At 43.6% G+C, this 15,743-nt stretch overlaps 1 protein-coding gene across 1 annotated transcript; it reads right to left on the reverse strand.

The window, feature by feature from the left end:
• Window positions 1-1,499: 1,499 nt before the first annotated feature.
• Window positions 1,500-15,720, reverse strand: ARHGEF39 (Rho guanine nucleotide exchange factor 39). Its single transcript, XM_008629307.2, has 10 exons — window positions 14,534-15,720; window positions 13,069-13,261; window positions 12,006-12,100; window positions 11,489-11,609; window positions 10,360-10,478; window positions 8,599-8,669; window positions 6,735-6,863; window positions 2,980-3,203; window positions 2,019-2,107; window positions 1,500-1,853 (listed from the first exon to the last, which is right to left on the reverse strand). Exons 2-10 carry the CDS (start codon window positions 13,213-13,215, stop codon window positions 1,838-1,840), a joined length of 1,011 nt encoding a protein of 336 aa, XP_008627529.1. The 5' UTR covers window positions 13,216-13,261; window positions 14,534-15,720; the 3' UTR covers window positions 1,500-1,837.
• Window positions 15,721-15,743: the final 23 nt, after the last annotated feature.

Consider the following 15,743-nt stretch of genomic DNA (forward strand, 5'->3'; position numbering starts at 1 on the left):
CTAGGAGGCCTGATGGTTTATATTCTCTGTGTAAATAAACTTTGTTCAAAAAGTCAGTTTGCTTGTATTTGAATTGTATTTGGAGAATCATTTAAGTCAGAAAAGACCTCTGAAGTTATCAAATCCAACCTATGACCAAACACCACCGGGACAACAGAGCATGGCACTAAGTGCCATGGCACTAAGACATCCAGGTGTTCTTTTAACACCTCCAGGGACAGTGACTCCACCACCTCCTGGGCAGATCAAAAAGTCAGTTTGCTTGTATTTGAATTGTATTTGGAGAATCATTTAAGTCAGAAAAGACCTCTGAAGTTATCAAATCCAACCTATGACCAAACACCACCGGGACAACAGAGCATGGCACTAAGTGCCATGGCACTAAGACATCCAGGTGTTCTTTTAACACCTCCAGGGACAGTGACTCCACCACCTCCTGGGCAGACCATTTGTGTCTATTCACCCTTTCTGTGAAGAAATTCCTCCTAATGTCCTACATAAACCTACCCTGGCACAGCTTAATTCCTGTGCTTGCAAGTTAGTAACTTACCCTAGAGAAAAATGGGTATGTTAGAGTTTCTGGTCCCAAATCCCTGTGTCAGAGCTACAAGTGTGTTCTAGCAGCCAGTGTTCAGCATTGCAGAACAGAAAGTTTGGTGAAAAATAAGATACTTCTGCTGTTTAAAAGGCACCGAATGCAAATAAGGTAACACTGAGCTAAGTCCTATAAAGAGACAACCAAAGGAACTCATAAGGTGATAACATAGGCAGGAGTCACAGTAATCTCTGGCCAGAACTTGACAGACATGCCAACTTCAAGTGCAGGATTGCAGGAAATCTCCGCATTGCTCTATTACAACAAAAAGGGGGAGTAGCAGAAATTTTTCAGAGTGATATAACTACTGAGCAATAAGAATCTTAAATTGTTAGCTTTGTCTCTGATTTCAAGCATGGCTAGTACTTGAAAGTCCTAGCTATAACTTTGAAGTGTAAAAGCCCAAAACAAAACCAACCCGAATGTAAAATCACAGGATAGAATACCGGGTTGGAAGGGACCTCAAGAACACCTGGCCCATCCTTTCTTGGCAAAACACAGCGGAACCAGTGTGGCTTCCTGTCGCATTTCTTCCTCACAGGTTTCACAAACTTAAGACATTTAAACGGGTGATCCTGTGTAGCAAGTTAATTGTATGGAAAGACCAAAAAAAACCCATTATGTATTCTCTCTTTGGGACATTTATCTCACAGAGTACCAGTTCTGTTTTAATTAACCCCAGTGAGAAATTAAAGATGGGTAGCACTGCTTAAGGAAGAAGAAAAAACAGTTGAACTGCTAAAAGGTCAGTGTTCAGACAGACCTTAATCTTCATGTTTCTAATAAGCTTGAAATTGTCCTCTTTCAAGTTGACCATATTCAAATAGATGTTTTCTGAACCAAACTGATGTGAAACTCCCACATTATTGAAAGTCCATGCTGAGGCTTTAACAAAATACAAAAATACCTTTAAAAAAGCATTTAATGAGGGAAAACAAGTCACACTCCCATCTGCTTGACCTTAAGTTAATAATCTGAGTTTACTAAAGTGCAGAAAAGCTAGAAGCTTCTAAGCTAAATTGGGGAAAATCCATAATACAGATTTTTTTAATGTACAAATGCATTTTTTGCGGTATCTGTATGAACATAAGGGCAGCTAACAAAGCATTCATCATCTCACGAACATGCTGTATAGTCCCTCTCAATGCAGTGCTGCTATATGTCACTGAACATTTTCTAAGATTGTGGAAGCTTCTGCCACAAAGGTGGTTGTCCTGCCAGTTTGTCTTGTACTCAGGTGGGTCAGGCTTTCAGCTGCCTGTGGAGGAAAACAAAGGGGAATTTCACAGTTAATATGGGAAATCCGTCCTTACTATTCCCTTGTATCCTGGCTGCCAGTGTCAGGCTGCTTCCATCCACACACAGGTCCATATGGTCACTTTTATGTCCTGTCCCCTTCCACCTCTGGAAAATAGATGCCTACCTGACTGCAGCTGTGAGACTCTGGTACCAGTCATGGATCTCTTGTTGGTTGCTGGACATCAACAGCAGTGTCTTCTGTGGAAAGGAAAGCTGAAAGGCAAACAGAATCTGTGGCATTCCTTGCCAAGTCAGCAACTCCAGTAAAAAGAAGGTCATCACCACTGAATTCAGTCCCTGCGTGCTGATTTTCACCCTTCTTCCCAGATAGAAAAATTTAGCCTTAATATTAGGCAAAGCCAGAGGCTGCACAGTACAGAACAAGTGCCAGTCTTCTCCATTGTTTCCAGTTGCAGTTGATAGCTCACTTTGACCCATTTGGAGGTGAGCAATTACAAGTCTCAGCAGCTCATCATCCAGTTTTCTAACATATTCCAAGCTGTCCCTAGGGATCCTTCCACTGCCATGATCCACAGGTCACAGCTTGCTCAGAGTTTTTTGTCACAGCTCACAAAAAAAGCTAACACAGCCCCAGGTGCAACCTTGGAAGAACTGACCTTGAAACCCCTGCAGAAGACTCTGGCCCCTGTCAAGGAATCTGCAGCCCTCAGGGAATTAGATAAACAACACCTGTTGTAATAACACCCACATCTTCTTGACTTTGTTTTTCTACATATTCAGTCTGTAGTCAGTGTAATGCTACATATTCATTGTCATTTGACTGTGGGGCTCCCCCCCCAAACCTGTGGCTCTGATGAGGGCATGTCAGAGTCCTAGTGGAGCTCCTTACCTGAGCTAAGTGAAGCAACCATCAGCCTGTAGCCCCAGAATGTGCAGGAGGCTCTATGCCATGAAAGGAAAAGTACTTCACTCAAGAAGGGAAGGGTTGCCCTAACTCAGACTCTTTCACTGCATTTTATCACCACTCTTATCATCTCGGTCCTGCTTCTGCTGAGACAGCTGGAGACCTGCTTCCAGGTCTGACTCCACTGGCTCTTCTGCCTGGCACAGGTGGGAATACTTACACTGAGGAGCCCTCCCTGGCTCTGCGTGTGGCCGAACACTTTATCCACTGAGCACTGGTGGAGTGGGTAGACAGCCTGGCAGGGCAGTTTGTTGCAGGTACGACGTGGGTGGCAGGGCTTCGCTGCAATGAGGATATCAGAGAACAGGAAGAACATCCTGCGCTTCAGTTCTTCTCCCTTTGAAGGCACCACCAAAAGCCAGCCTTCCCGGATATACCAGCGCCCTGGGCATGCAGGGGAAACAGAGACAGCTGTGAGATCTGGGGAAGGGCGGGAGGGAATAAAAAGGAAAGGGTGTGATGACACAAACAGGAATAGAGTGTGAGCCACCCTTGCCGGTTGCCGTGTTCTACATCAATTCCAACCACTAGAAGGCACTGATGTCAGCTGAGTCCAGTCCACCAGCGTGGATAACACTGGTGCAGAAGCAGTAACCAGCCCAAAATGCTTAGTATATGAGGAACAGCTGAAGATGTTATAAATCTGCTATGTTAATTAAGAGTATATTATCATATGCAAGTCTCTTTAAAATGATCAGAACAAAAACACGTTTTGAAAATGATATGCATAACATTAAATTAACATAAGCCTTCAGAAAACGCAGCATGAACTATCTTAAATTGTGTTGCCCAGCTGTTTGTCGTTAGTGGTGAAACAGAAGCTAGCTTCAGCTTTGAAAATCTATTATTTTTTCCTTGTTTTGTTTGTGTGTGCTAATTAAACAGATAAACCCTCCTCCCCAAAACTAAAACAATGTTTCACAGGTCATCTAACTATGTACAGACCTACAGTAACCAAGAGATTACAGATTGCAGATGACTGTTCTAAAGAGAAGGCATCAAAGGAGATACAAAATGAGAGAGGTCTGAGTAGGCAACCTTATCAACCTCTCTTGCACAACTGAGTCCGGTGTCATCCACCTGTGAAATGAATTGTGATAACACAAGAGGAAAATAATCAAAACAATTTAATAAGCCTAGCTGTAAGCAGCAATTTTAAAAATTGAATAGTGAAATAAATGAAATAATTAAAGCAGGACTTCTTACTAGGATTTTTGTGGAAGATAGCCATCAACTCACAGGAGTTATAAAAACACCTGCCAGTAAGATTACTTATAAAAATGTAAAGCCGTAACAAGGTGTTGCCACCTGGTCTTGTCTAGAAAACATCTGCCGGGGAATTTCAGTCACTCTTTCATGCCTTAGCTTCTGTGTGAGCTATTAAGAACCTTTTAGGAAAAAACCCTCGGTTTTGTTTTTATTATGGATTGTGTCTTATTAGCATGCTACAGTCACAAAAAAAAAGAGGTGAGTGGATTCCTGCTTAGCTTATTGCACAGGAACCACTCCTTATCAGAATAAGAAACTGAGGAAGACAAGGGTGAGGTGCAGGAATCAATCCCTGTTTAAAAAAACAAATGGGAGGATGGTGTCAGCAGCATGGGGCTGGACTGGGAGCTGTTTCCCTCAGGCTATGCTGTGATCAGACTCAGAGGCATACAGTCTGACCCAGACTGTACTGGAAGTCTTGGAATATAGATGCATGTCCAGGATCCCCAGACGTACAAGTTCTAAGAAATTGTTGTGAAAGAATGTGCTCAGTTAAGGCAGCAGTTCTGGCTGATACAGTATTTGTCCTAAATATGGAAGGCAGCAAGAAAAGCAGGGTCTCCTCACTGGGAGCAGGACCTCTCAGAGGCATTGGTAAATGTGAGACACCATCTCCAGCACTCACCCTTCGCTCTTAATCTACAACATTTTGTTTTCTCTCCTGCTTCCTCTTGGCAACAGAACACAATCTTGTCCTGCAAAAGCTATCTTGTTTCTGGAAAGCTGGACCAAAACTTGCAAGCTCCAGCTACCTCTTATGTTTCTGCTTCTCATATCTAATGGTAACTATGTTACTCCAGCCAATGGAAAACAGGACTACAAGAATTCTCTGTCCTAGATAATGGAAATGCTTTTACTGACCCTCAACACTTGTCCTACTGCATCTCAGAATTTTCAGAGACCGAAAAATCAGTGGACCAAACACTTTCAAACAATGGCCATCTCTGGTCTAGTTATACTGTTTTGGGGTGTTTGGAGGTTTTTTGTCATGGTGTTACTTTATTAGTTCTGATATTCAGGATAACTGATTTACATTTTTACACCTTTTACACCTTTTTACACACTACACCAAGTGTGCCCAGGCACCCCAGCACATGCTTCTGCTCAGTATAAGCAGAGCATACCTGTGTTAGCTCCCTTTCACCTGATCACTGAAAGGATTCTAAGAACAGGAAAGAGAATTGTAAATTAATCTGCCCATTGACTGAGCATCTTTGAGAATAACCTCTGATAAGTAACCTTTGTTCTAGCTGTGTTGCTTTGGCTAAGATAGAGTTAATTTTTCCCATAGTAGCTGGTATGTGGCTGTTTTGGATTTGCACTGAAAACACCATTGACAACACAGGGATCTTTTGTTTATTGCTGTGTAAGCACTGCTCAGTATCAAGGTCTTTCCTGCTCCTCATCCCACAAGTGAGGAGGCTGGGAACGTACGTGAATTTGGGAAGGATCCCAGCTGGGACACCCAATCCGTTCTCCCCAAAGGAACATTTTATATCATATGGTATCATGTTCAGCCTGTTATGAGGGGAAAGAAGGACAAAGGGGGGGAGTTTTAAAGTGGTGGTTCTTGTCTTGCCAGGTAACCACTATGTGTGGTAGAGCCCTGCTTTCCTGGGAATAGCTGAACACATGCCTGCCCACCCACAGGGAGTGGTGGATGAATTCCTTGTGTTACACTGTTTGCATGAACAGCTTCTGCTGTACTTGTTAAACTGTCTTTATCTCAGCCCATGAGCTTTCTCAGTTTTATCCTTCCAAGTCTTTCGCCATCCCACTGGGGAAGGTTTTTTTCAGCCAAAGATCCACAGGTATGAATTTCAACCACATTCACAAGTATCTGGAGGTACTTGTCTTAGAGACCATCACACACAGTGACTTTAGCACTCCTCTCCAGCTGCAGCACTGTGCCTGGATAACCTCTGAAATAGCAGAGTTGAGTGAGGCTACAGGTGAAGCCCCAGGTGACGGTTTCATAATTGCCCAGACTGGGCACATTTCTCACAATATTTCGTACATAGCTTGGAGTGTGGTCTGTGCATGGAGAACACCCAGTCACATAAAAGACCTGTTATGCATTTAAATATTCTTACATGCCAGTGACTGTGGCTTTATCTAGCTCAGCTATCAACACTGATACACTGATTTATGGCACAGTTTAACCATGCAGATAGAAGAAAATTCTCCATATGAAGGGTGTGAGAAGAATTCCATCAATCTTGTAGCTTAAGGCAAACAACAGCACAGTCCTTGGGCCCTTGACACTCAGAAATCTATGGCCATGCAATCCAGCTATGCAATGGAGGAGGGACAATACCACTACTTACACTCTGCCAAAATGTTCAAGTGTCTCTCTTTCATTCCCACCTGGGACTTACTTACACTCCTGACCTTATTGGTCTCCTAACTTTCTAACCACATCAGCTTCTCCTATGTGAATGTCAGGCAATTAAGCTGTTGCTTATCCTTACTCTAAAATTCTTAACTTAAAAAAAAGTGCTTGAATTGGTAGTCATATTCTTTTACCACCTGAATTTGGGCAGTAGGGGAAAACTGGTTAATGTGAGTTGAGCCAGAGATGAAGGAGAACATATCTCCATGTATCTCAGCACAGTAGGGGAAAAACAGAGCTGTCAGTAAACCCACCTGGAGTCAAAACCTGAGTCTTTTGTCCTTTGAGCAGTTTCTGAACCCGAAGTAGCTGCAAGGAGTTCTCTCTCTTATCAAAGATGTCTTGGACCCACTGAGATACCTCAGAAACAGATTTCACAGCCTCTGAAATTATAGCAGCATACCCTGAAGTTACCACAAATGAATGCTTATTTCACCTTATACATCTTGCTAAGCAAAAATAGTATGAAATTAAGAAACAAAGTTTTAAACTAAATATCAACAACAGCTTTATTCAGGAATTTCTGCAAGAGATTGGACTAGATGACATCCAGAAGCCTTTTTCCAACCAACAATTCTGTAGTTCTAGAAAACATTTGCCAATGAAACATTAGAGAGAGCAATGATTTCCTGGACTTGGAAGCAAAAACAGGGAAAATGTCCTACAAGTGGTGTTAAATGCTTGTGAGAATCACAGAATCATTTAGGTTGGAAAAGACTGCTGAGATCATCAAGTTCAACCTTTGACTGAGTACTACCTTGTCAGGTAGACCATGGCACTGAGTGTCATTTCTTGAACATTTTCAGGGATGATGACTCTACCACTTCCCTGGACAGTCCATTCCAATGTTTAACAACTCTTTCCATAAATAAATGCCTCCAAATATCCATCCTGAAGCTCCCCTGGCACAGCTTGAGGCCATTTCCTCTTGTCCTGTTGCTTGTTACCTGGGAGAGGAGGCCGATCCACAACTGGCCACAACATCCTTTCAGGTGCTTGTAGAGAGTGATCAGGTCACCCCTTTTCTCCAGGCTAAACAGCCCCAGCTCCCTCAGCCACATCTCACAGGACTTGTGCTCCAGACCCTTCCCCAGCTCCATCGCCCTTCTCTGGACTTGCTCCAGCACCTCAGTGTCTCTCCTGCAGTGAAGGGCTCAAAACTAAACATGGGATTTGAGGTGTGGCCTCACCAGTACTGAGCACAGAGGAAAAATCACTTTCCTGGTCCTGCTGGCCACATTATTGCTGATACATCCGGGATGTCCTTGTCCTTCTTGGCCCCCTGGGCACACACTGGCTCATGCTCAGCTGCTGTGGATCAGCACCCCTAGGGCCTTTTCCTCTCAGCAGCTTTCCAGCCACTCTGTCCCAGCCTGTGGCAGATTGTTGTGACCCAGGGACAAGACCCAGCAACTGGCCTGGTTGAACCTCACACAACTGGCCTCAACCCATGGATCCAGCCTGTGCAGAGCCTTCCTGCCCTCCAGCAGATCAGCACCCCCACCCAACTTGGTGCCATCTGCAAACTGACTGAGGGTGCTCTTGATTCCCTCATCCAGATCATCAATAAAGATACTAAACAGGACTGACCCTGGTACTGAGCCCTGGGGGGCACCTGTAGTGGCTGGATATAGCATGAAGGACATAAATTATCCTAGAAAATTGAGGCAGAGAGTCAGAGAATGGTTTGGGTTGGAAGGGACCTGAAAGATCATCTCATTCTAACCTGCCAGCCATGGGCAGGGACACCTTCAAATACATGACATTGCTCAGGTCCACATCCAGCCTGGCCTTGAACACTTTCAGGAATGAGACATCAACTAATTCCTTGAGCTACCTGTTCCAGTGCCTCACAAGCAGCAGAGTTTAAAAAACATGAGCTGCCACTTCTCTAACCTAGCTACTAGGCCATTTTCACAGGCAGTTATTCAATGTATTTTTACTCCTAATGTGTTCTTAGGGACATCTTTGTCAAGACAGAGAAGGAAAATAGTAACCCAGAGAGAGAGAGAAGAAGATTTTCTTCCTGTGGAAAAAGGCAGGAGGTGGTAGTCAAAATATTCTTAGCAAGGAGTCTATCATTGATCAAAGTGCCAGCATTTACAGGTGGAATCATACTTGCAAGTTTCTGGTACTCAGCAGTGTCTGGGCTGGTGTTCTGCAGCAGGTCTCTGAAGAAATGCTTGTACCTGAGTTGGAGAGAGCAGGTTTAATTCCCAACAAGATACCAAGAACAGCAGGAGCACCTCCTGTTAGACAACACGGTGAAAAACACTCGACCAGGGGACAGAGTAAACCTAACAAAGCAGTTTTGGTCATACTTCAATCGCATTCTTTTTATCATCAGATGTCTCAACTAAAATAACCCAAGTATTTTGTACATCTGCAAACCTTGGGCTTTTCCTGGGGATACAATAAAAGCAGCCTCACAAATCACTGAAGTTCATGAGGTTCTCTCAGAATTCACATAAACATGCCTTCAATAAGTCACAAATTTCTCTTTGAATGATCTATTTTTAATAGTATCTGAATGGTGGCATTCATACCATGTTTCCTGCCCATACAAGAAAATAAAGGAATTTCTATAAGAACTAGGACCCGCCTTTTTCTTTTTTCCTTCCCAGTCTTTACTGGAGAGGATAAGATCTCTGCAAATGCTTTCTCCCAATAAAGTCAAACAATAGGAATTTAACGGATTCACAGATTGGCAGAACTCATATGACCTAGTGCATATATTAGGAGAGTTTTAAGGAAACTTGAACATGATAGATCTGATTAATGAAAAAATTAGACTTTCTGTTAAAAAGCTCACAATTTTCCAAATAGTTGTACAGCAACAAATATACTACTGTTTTGCAAATTTAAAGGAAGTATATGAAGAATTATAGTAAAATCCCACCAATCAGCTTAAAGTTTATTTCTGCCAAGCTGATTAAAAACACTATATAAAGCTACATGAGAGACTTTGGTATGATCTCTCCAAGTTATTTTCAAAGAAACAAGGTGCTCAATCTCTCAATTTGCTTTAGATGGTTAAAAAACAGCTACTGGATCTATAGCAGCAGAATCTGGGTTCCCAGAAAACCATCTTTATTACCCACACACCCTCCCCAAGAAAGAGCTGCCCATGAGTGCATGTAGCACTCTCCTCATGCAGTCAGTTTGCCTCTTCGAAGGGGAGATGATCATAGAATATCCTGAGCTGGAAGGGATTCACAAGGATCATCAAGTCCAGTTCATGCCTCTGCACAGGATAACCCTAAAAATCACACCATGTGTCCAACAGTGTTGTCTAAACACTTCCTGAAACCTGGAAGGCTTGTTGCCTTGAGAGGGAAAAGCACCAATCTACAGTGGATCTGTCCAGGCTCAGACAAATGTGATAGGCATCAAATCTGAGGAAAGCATGAGGCCCTGATAACCAGAGAGGAAAAAGAAGCTCTCCTCTGTTCATTAATCTCATTTCTCTCCAAAAGCAACCATCTATAAGAGCCACAATGCTGCTCCAGGTCAGCAATCTGCATAAAAATGGGGCAAAAGCATCTCTGGCAGAGAGCACCACTTCTGCAGCATTTCAGTCAGCTTGCTTTCATTCAGGGCCAAACTTCAGTAGCTTACTGAGATGGCAGCCTCCAATTCTACCCAAGAGCTAGAGGAAGGGCATAGGAGCCAGGGCTAAACACACCAACCTTCCTGCATCATCTCCCATCCATGTACATGGATTCCACTTTGTAGGCACATCCTCAGTTCTGTTTCATTGCTGTCTCCATGTTTTGATTTTGAGACAAATTAGGCAACTTTCCCTCTCATAAAAACAAAGTTACATTCCTTTATCCCTTCTCATGCTAATCCCTTGAAGACTCACAATTGCTTACTTACTGGTGCAGCCTCTGCAGGGGCAAAGGAAGCAGATCCTCTAGCTCCCTCCCTTGAAACTGAGGTCGAGCCTCCTGGAGTTTCTTAAACCGCCGAAATGACTTATTTTTCCTCAGTTGCTCCTGTGTGCAGCAGAAAAGGGGTATAGCTTCGAGACTACAGAAATAACTATGTGCTCTAGTCTGCACCAGAGCTTCAAACTCTTCACTTTAGAGTTTATGACTTCAGTCCCACAAGCATCAATTTCTTCTGTGGCTATGGGCAGGCCATTGCCTTTGTCCTGACCATCCATTCCAGTGGCCAATGGAAGCAATATCCCCCTTTAATACATGCACAGCAAATGGAAATAAAGAAAAAGAGAAGGTTGAACCAGTTAGGAAAACAAGGAGTGCCCCAGTGGCTTTGTGCCACGCCTTTCAAGAAAAAGCAATGCAGATCTGCACTCCCATCATCTCAAGACAAGTATCCAAAATGGCTTTTTCTCTCGGAAAATCAAAAGCATGAATATATGCATGCAAAGACAAGAGAAGGAAAACATCCCAGTACATTCTGCATCTGGGGACAAGCATGGAGACAAAAACTGGAATTTGGGTGGTTTAAATTCCAGACACAGCTGTCAGGATTTTGGAATAAATATGTATCCTGCCAAAATTTCTTGAAAACAGGTTGTAATTGGAGACATAAGTGGGAAGAAAAAGTTTTCTTCAACCATAGGAAAAAAAACTGTGAAGTAAATGAAATACCACTACTAGCATATAGTTGGTCGTAGTGGGAAAGACTAGGAGACATGACAATTCCTAGAAAGAGATCTCTGTATCATAGTGAAAGCCGGGAAATTCTCTAGGCTTGCCAGCTAGGAAGGAGCAGGAGTAAATACAGAACCCTGTTTGAGAAAGCTGTGCTCACCATATGCACATACACACACAAACACCTGAAAAAAGCATCAGAAATTGGAAGCTCTAAATAAGTAGAGAAATTTTCACCATTTTATTGTGGAAGAAAGCCTGAATTTCATCAGCCCAGAAAAAGTAAGAACACTGATGACTCCAGAAACAGAAGATAAATGGAAGGATGTGCCAATTTCACAGAATGGAAAAAGAGAAATAATATGAAGACTAAAGTAGGTATTTACCTTCAAGGTTTTATTTGCCTGCTCCAAATTCTCTGCATAGTGGCCATAAAGATCCAGACTTTGACAAAAATTTTCCAGTCCTGGTCCCAAATTCCCTTTCTCCAGGTGAAATGACAGAACACTGTGCACAAGGAGCAAAAAGCTTGTGAAGGATGCACTACAGATGGCATTTTCACAACTCCTTCTGATTCATTCCTTTGGTGGCCTTCCTTTACCATTCTCCACCTCACATCCAATTTCCACGCCAGATTTGCCTGGAGGTCAGACAGTGAGCCACAGAACACCTTGTGGAGCAGACTTACTGGGCTTAAACCACTGTCTAGTAACTGGGTACCCAGATATGTGATACAGATCAGGAGATCCCCGGGGACACCTCCAAGTGCCACTAAGGCTCGCAGTGCTAGGAGTGAATGGCTGTTTAACAACATGTTAGCCTTGTTTCCCCCAAATCTTACTTTCTCATCAACATAGAGTCCTTCCAATATAATTACAGGAATTGCATCCTGTGTCCACTTACTGGCTGGCAGAATATAAGGATTCCAGGGGTCCAAATATAGTTTCCAACACAGCAGGTTTCAGCGTCCCTTTGGCTTTTAAAATCGTCACAAAGTACTAAGTAGGAAAGAAAAAAAATTTCAAACAGGTAGAATTCACAAATCATCAAACTGAATGGTTTGTGTTGGAAAGGATCTTAAAGACCATCTACTTCCAGCCTGGTCGGGGACACCTTCCAAGCCTCATCCAACCTGGCCTATCACTTCCAGGGATGGGGCATCCACAGCTTCTCTGGTCAACTTCTGCCGGTGCCTCACCACCCTCACAGTAAAGAATTTCTTCCTAACATCTAATTTAAACCCACTCTCTTTCAGTTTCAAACCATTCCTCCGTATCCTATCGCTATATGCCTGTGTAAAAGTCACTCTTCCTCTTTTTATAACCCCCCTTCAAGTACCAGAAGGCTGCAAAGGTTATTAACCTCTGAGGTCACTCAAAGGTTATTTGTGGCACACGGCAGAAGCCAGAAGCTGCAGCCTGAACACTCTTTGGCTCAGTAGGATATCAAACATCGTGAATGTCTACCTAAGATATCCACCATCAGATGTAAGCCTTACTTGTAGCTTTGACCATAACTGTAAACACATGGAACAATACTACAGCTGAAAAGATTGTACAGTGAACGCTACTGCACTACTACTGAGATTCAACAGTACTACACTGAAAAGATTCTGTTTCAGTGTCCTCAGACGCATCTGTTTTTCACTCTCTTGTCCATAATTTTTGTATTGTCTGTGTCCCTACAGTTCATACATCTCAGGCATCTTAAGGTGAGCCCCCTATTCAATCAAAACTTGAAAGATTTATGTCTGTGTACAGAACAAAGCTAAAAGGCCAAACCCATGAGCTATTGAATATTACAGAGGACATAAAAGAAAAACAACAAAAAACCCTTTTAGCCACAGTAGGTGTCCCAGGCGTTAGGGATGTATCAAAGTCTTGCTCTTGACCCTTCTCCATGAAAACACAGATAAGTATGTGCTGTCTGAATACACCCACATATCAGAAGGGGCAGAAATACTCACCGTGAGCACCAAATCCAGCTGCTCAAGGTATTTGTGTTCTGTTTCCAGCAGTTCCTTGGCTGCCCGGCTGCGCTTTCTCTCCCAGCGAGCCCTCTGGTCTTCCACAGTGTTTGCTCCAAGCGCAAACAGCAGGGATGAGGCACTCATGGCAGAGTCAGGGCTGATATACAGGGATCTAAAGGATCCTGAAGAGCTAAGAAAGATGGACACATTACAAAAGAATAACCCATGTTGCAGGGCAAGATTCTGAACTAAAACCTCTGCACTTTCCTATGAAATAAGGGAAGTCATTTGCCACAACCGTTATTAAGAGTTTCCTTCTGTATTCCGTCACGTTGGGCACAGGGGCCCTGCATCAACAAGAGGCACAGCATTAGAGAGACCAGGCTGTGAAAGCAAGAGCAGTACATGACAATATATCTGTAAGCAAATCTCAGTGCACAATCCCACGTGCAAACCACTGCTTCCTGTGCTTTGCCCTTCCCATGCTTTGTGTGAAATTCTCATTAAACTCAAGCAAGTTAGTGGGTGGAAGAGGTACTGTGGATAGGAGTAGAAAACAACCATAATATTTGTCTTGTGAGGGAAAACAGAAGAGAAAGAGACCACTCTTGCTTGTTTTCCCGTGGAGGTTACTAAGAAGTGAGTGGTTTGCTTTGTCATTTACTAACAGTAATTTGTGCTTCTGGAAGTGAGAGAGGCCAAACAACTGCTGTGAATCACACCCGCTTTGCTCCTGCTCTGCTCTTCTGCTACAGTATCATGATTTTGTTACACAGAAAAACATTCCCCCTTTCAGCATGCCCTCTCAGCAAAAGAGGAGTTTTAGCAGAACAGCGGATAGATATTGTTCTTTTGATGAAAATGCAGTGCAGGCAGTTGCACACTTGCCCAGGCATTAAGTCTGCAGTTTCACTGGAATCTGAGTAACCTCCAAAAAGTTCTGGTTCCCACATGGACGAGATACACTAATACAGAAAGATGTGTCATCACAGAGAAGGAGATTTGTCAAACACCATCTTCCAGAGACATTTCAGATATGTAAATCAATGTCTGAAACAAAAGCTTCACATCAAATAAGAACCAGGACTCATTTAATGAGTTTGCAAAAGTCCAGAGAGCTGAGGGACATGTGCAGTGTTTTACAGTAGCAGTGGCTTCTCCAGAGGTTTCCCCTCATATTCACTTACAGCCCAGCCATAAGCCTAACCAAGGCCTTCCGTCTTGGTCAAACAGGGCAGACCTGGCGTGGATGGAGGCAGCACAGCAGGGAACACCACCCAAAGCTTAGCATTGGTCCTCCCCTTGAAGTGTTTGAGGCCAGGCTGGATGGGGCCCTGAACAACCCTGCCTGTGGAAGGTGTCTCTGGGCTTTGGAGAGGTGTTGGAAGGAGGTGGTCTTTAAGGTCCCTTCCAACTGAAACCATTGCATGATTCTATTCGTGTGCATTTGCAAAGTACTCACCAGCAATGGACTAAATCGCTGCCATTCGCATAGCACCTCTAGCCAGGGTAGACTGCAGTCAGGATGTTTATTTTGCAGACCAATTTCTTTTAACATACAATAATTAAAACAAACGAACAAGTTATACCAGGTTTAACCATCTACTGCTCACATAAAGAAGTTCAAGCACTCCCATTATTGCACAATATATTCTAACTGTGACAGGTCTGTAGGGTGAGAGCTGTCTGCAGCCTGTGGGTACACTAGAAAACACTTCACCTACAAGTGACAGAACTGCTTCAGCTTGCTTCTTCCATCTCACATTCACAAACCACTGAACACACTCTGTTACTGTTAACTACCTTATAATGCACCATTAGCAGCATGCCCTCCAACATTCCTAACTGTTTCGAGTACCCTCAAAAAAATCTCTTGTTATTATTGCAGCAGAGCCTCTCTTGATATTTCAGGAGTGTAACCACATGGTGGGTCAGGTCCAAGGGCCACATGGCCCCGCATCCCACACTGCGAGGTAAGGGGAAGGGAAAGGGAAAGGGAGAAACCCTGGAGCCCACAGCCAGTCCACCGCCACCCTGAGGCATAAAGGAGAAAATATCGCAGGAGTTAATACTGTAGGTAAACTATGCACCTAGCCTTCCTTCAATTCGCCTGTGCTACTGGGTATTTAAAAGTGGTTTTGTAATCAGTCAAAACCAAGGGTATTAGATTCTTTCAGCAGATGAGAAAAAATCCATCAAAAAGTCTTACAGGATTCAACAGAATGCTTTTCTTGACCAAAAATGAAGCATTTCATTCATTATCCGGATTTTGTGGAATTTTTTTTAAAACAACTTAAGTATGTTTTAAAGAAACAAATGTTTCCAGTAAAAAAGAACGCGGGTGCGCTGAAAAATTTTAACTAAACGCTAACCAGATGTTTTTCTCTGACTGTGACATGGGTTCAGGAAATACTTGGTGGAATCAGGGACCAGTTTAGCCAAAGGGATCTTTAGGGGTCATCCAGCTGAGACCTATGCCCGGAGCGGGACTACCACCAAAGTCAGGCTGGGCTGCACAGGGCTTCATGCTGCCCAGGACCTTTCCACGGGTTGAGATCAGGACACGACGGAACACGACACCGACACCGGTCGCGGCTGAGGTCCCTGTCTCGGTCTCGGTCTCGGTCCCGGTCCCGGTCCCGGTCCCGGTCCCACGCCGCCCCCGCCGCCCG

Source organism: Corvus brachyrhynchos, unplaced genomic scaffold, assembly GCF_000691975.1.
Source record: "Corvus brachyrhynchos isolate BGI_N302 unplaced genomic scaffold, ASM69197v1 scaffold140, whole genome shotgun sequence".
Classification (NCBI taxonomy): domain Eukaryota; kingdom Metazoa; phylum Chordata; class Aves; order Passeriformes; family Corvidae; genus Corvus; species Corvus brachyrhynchos.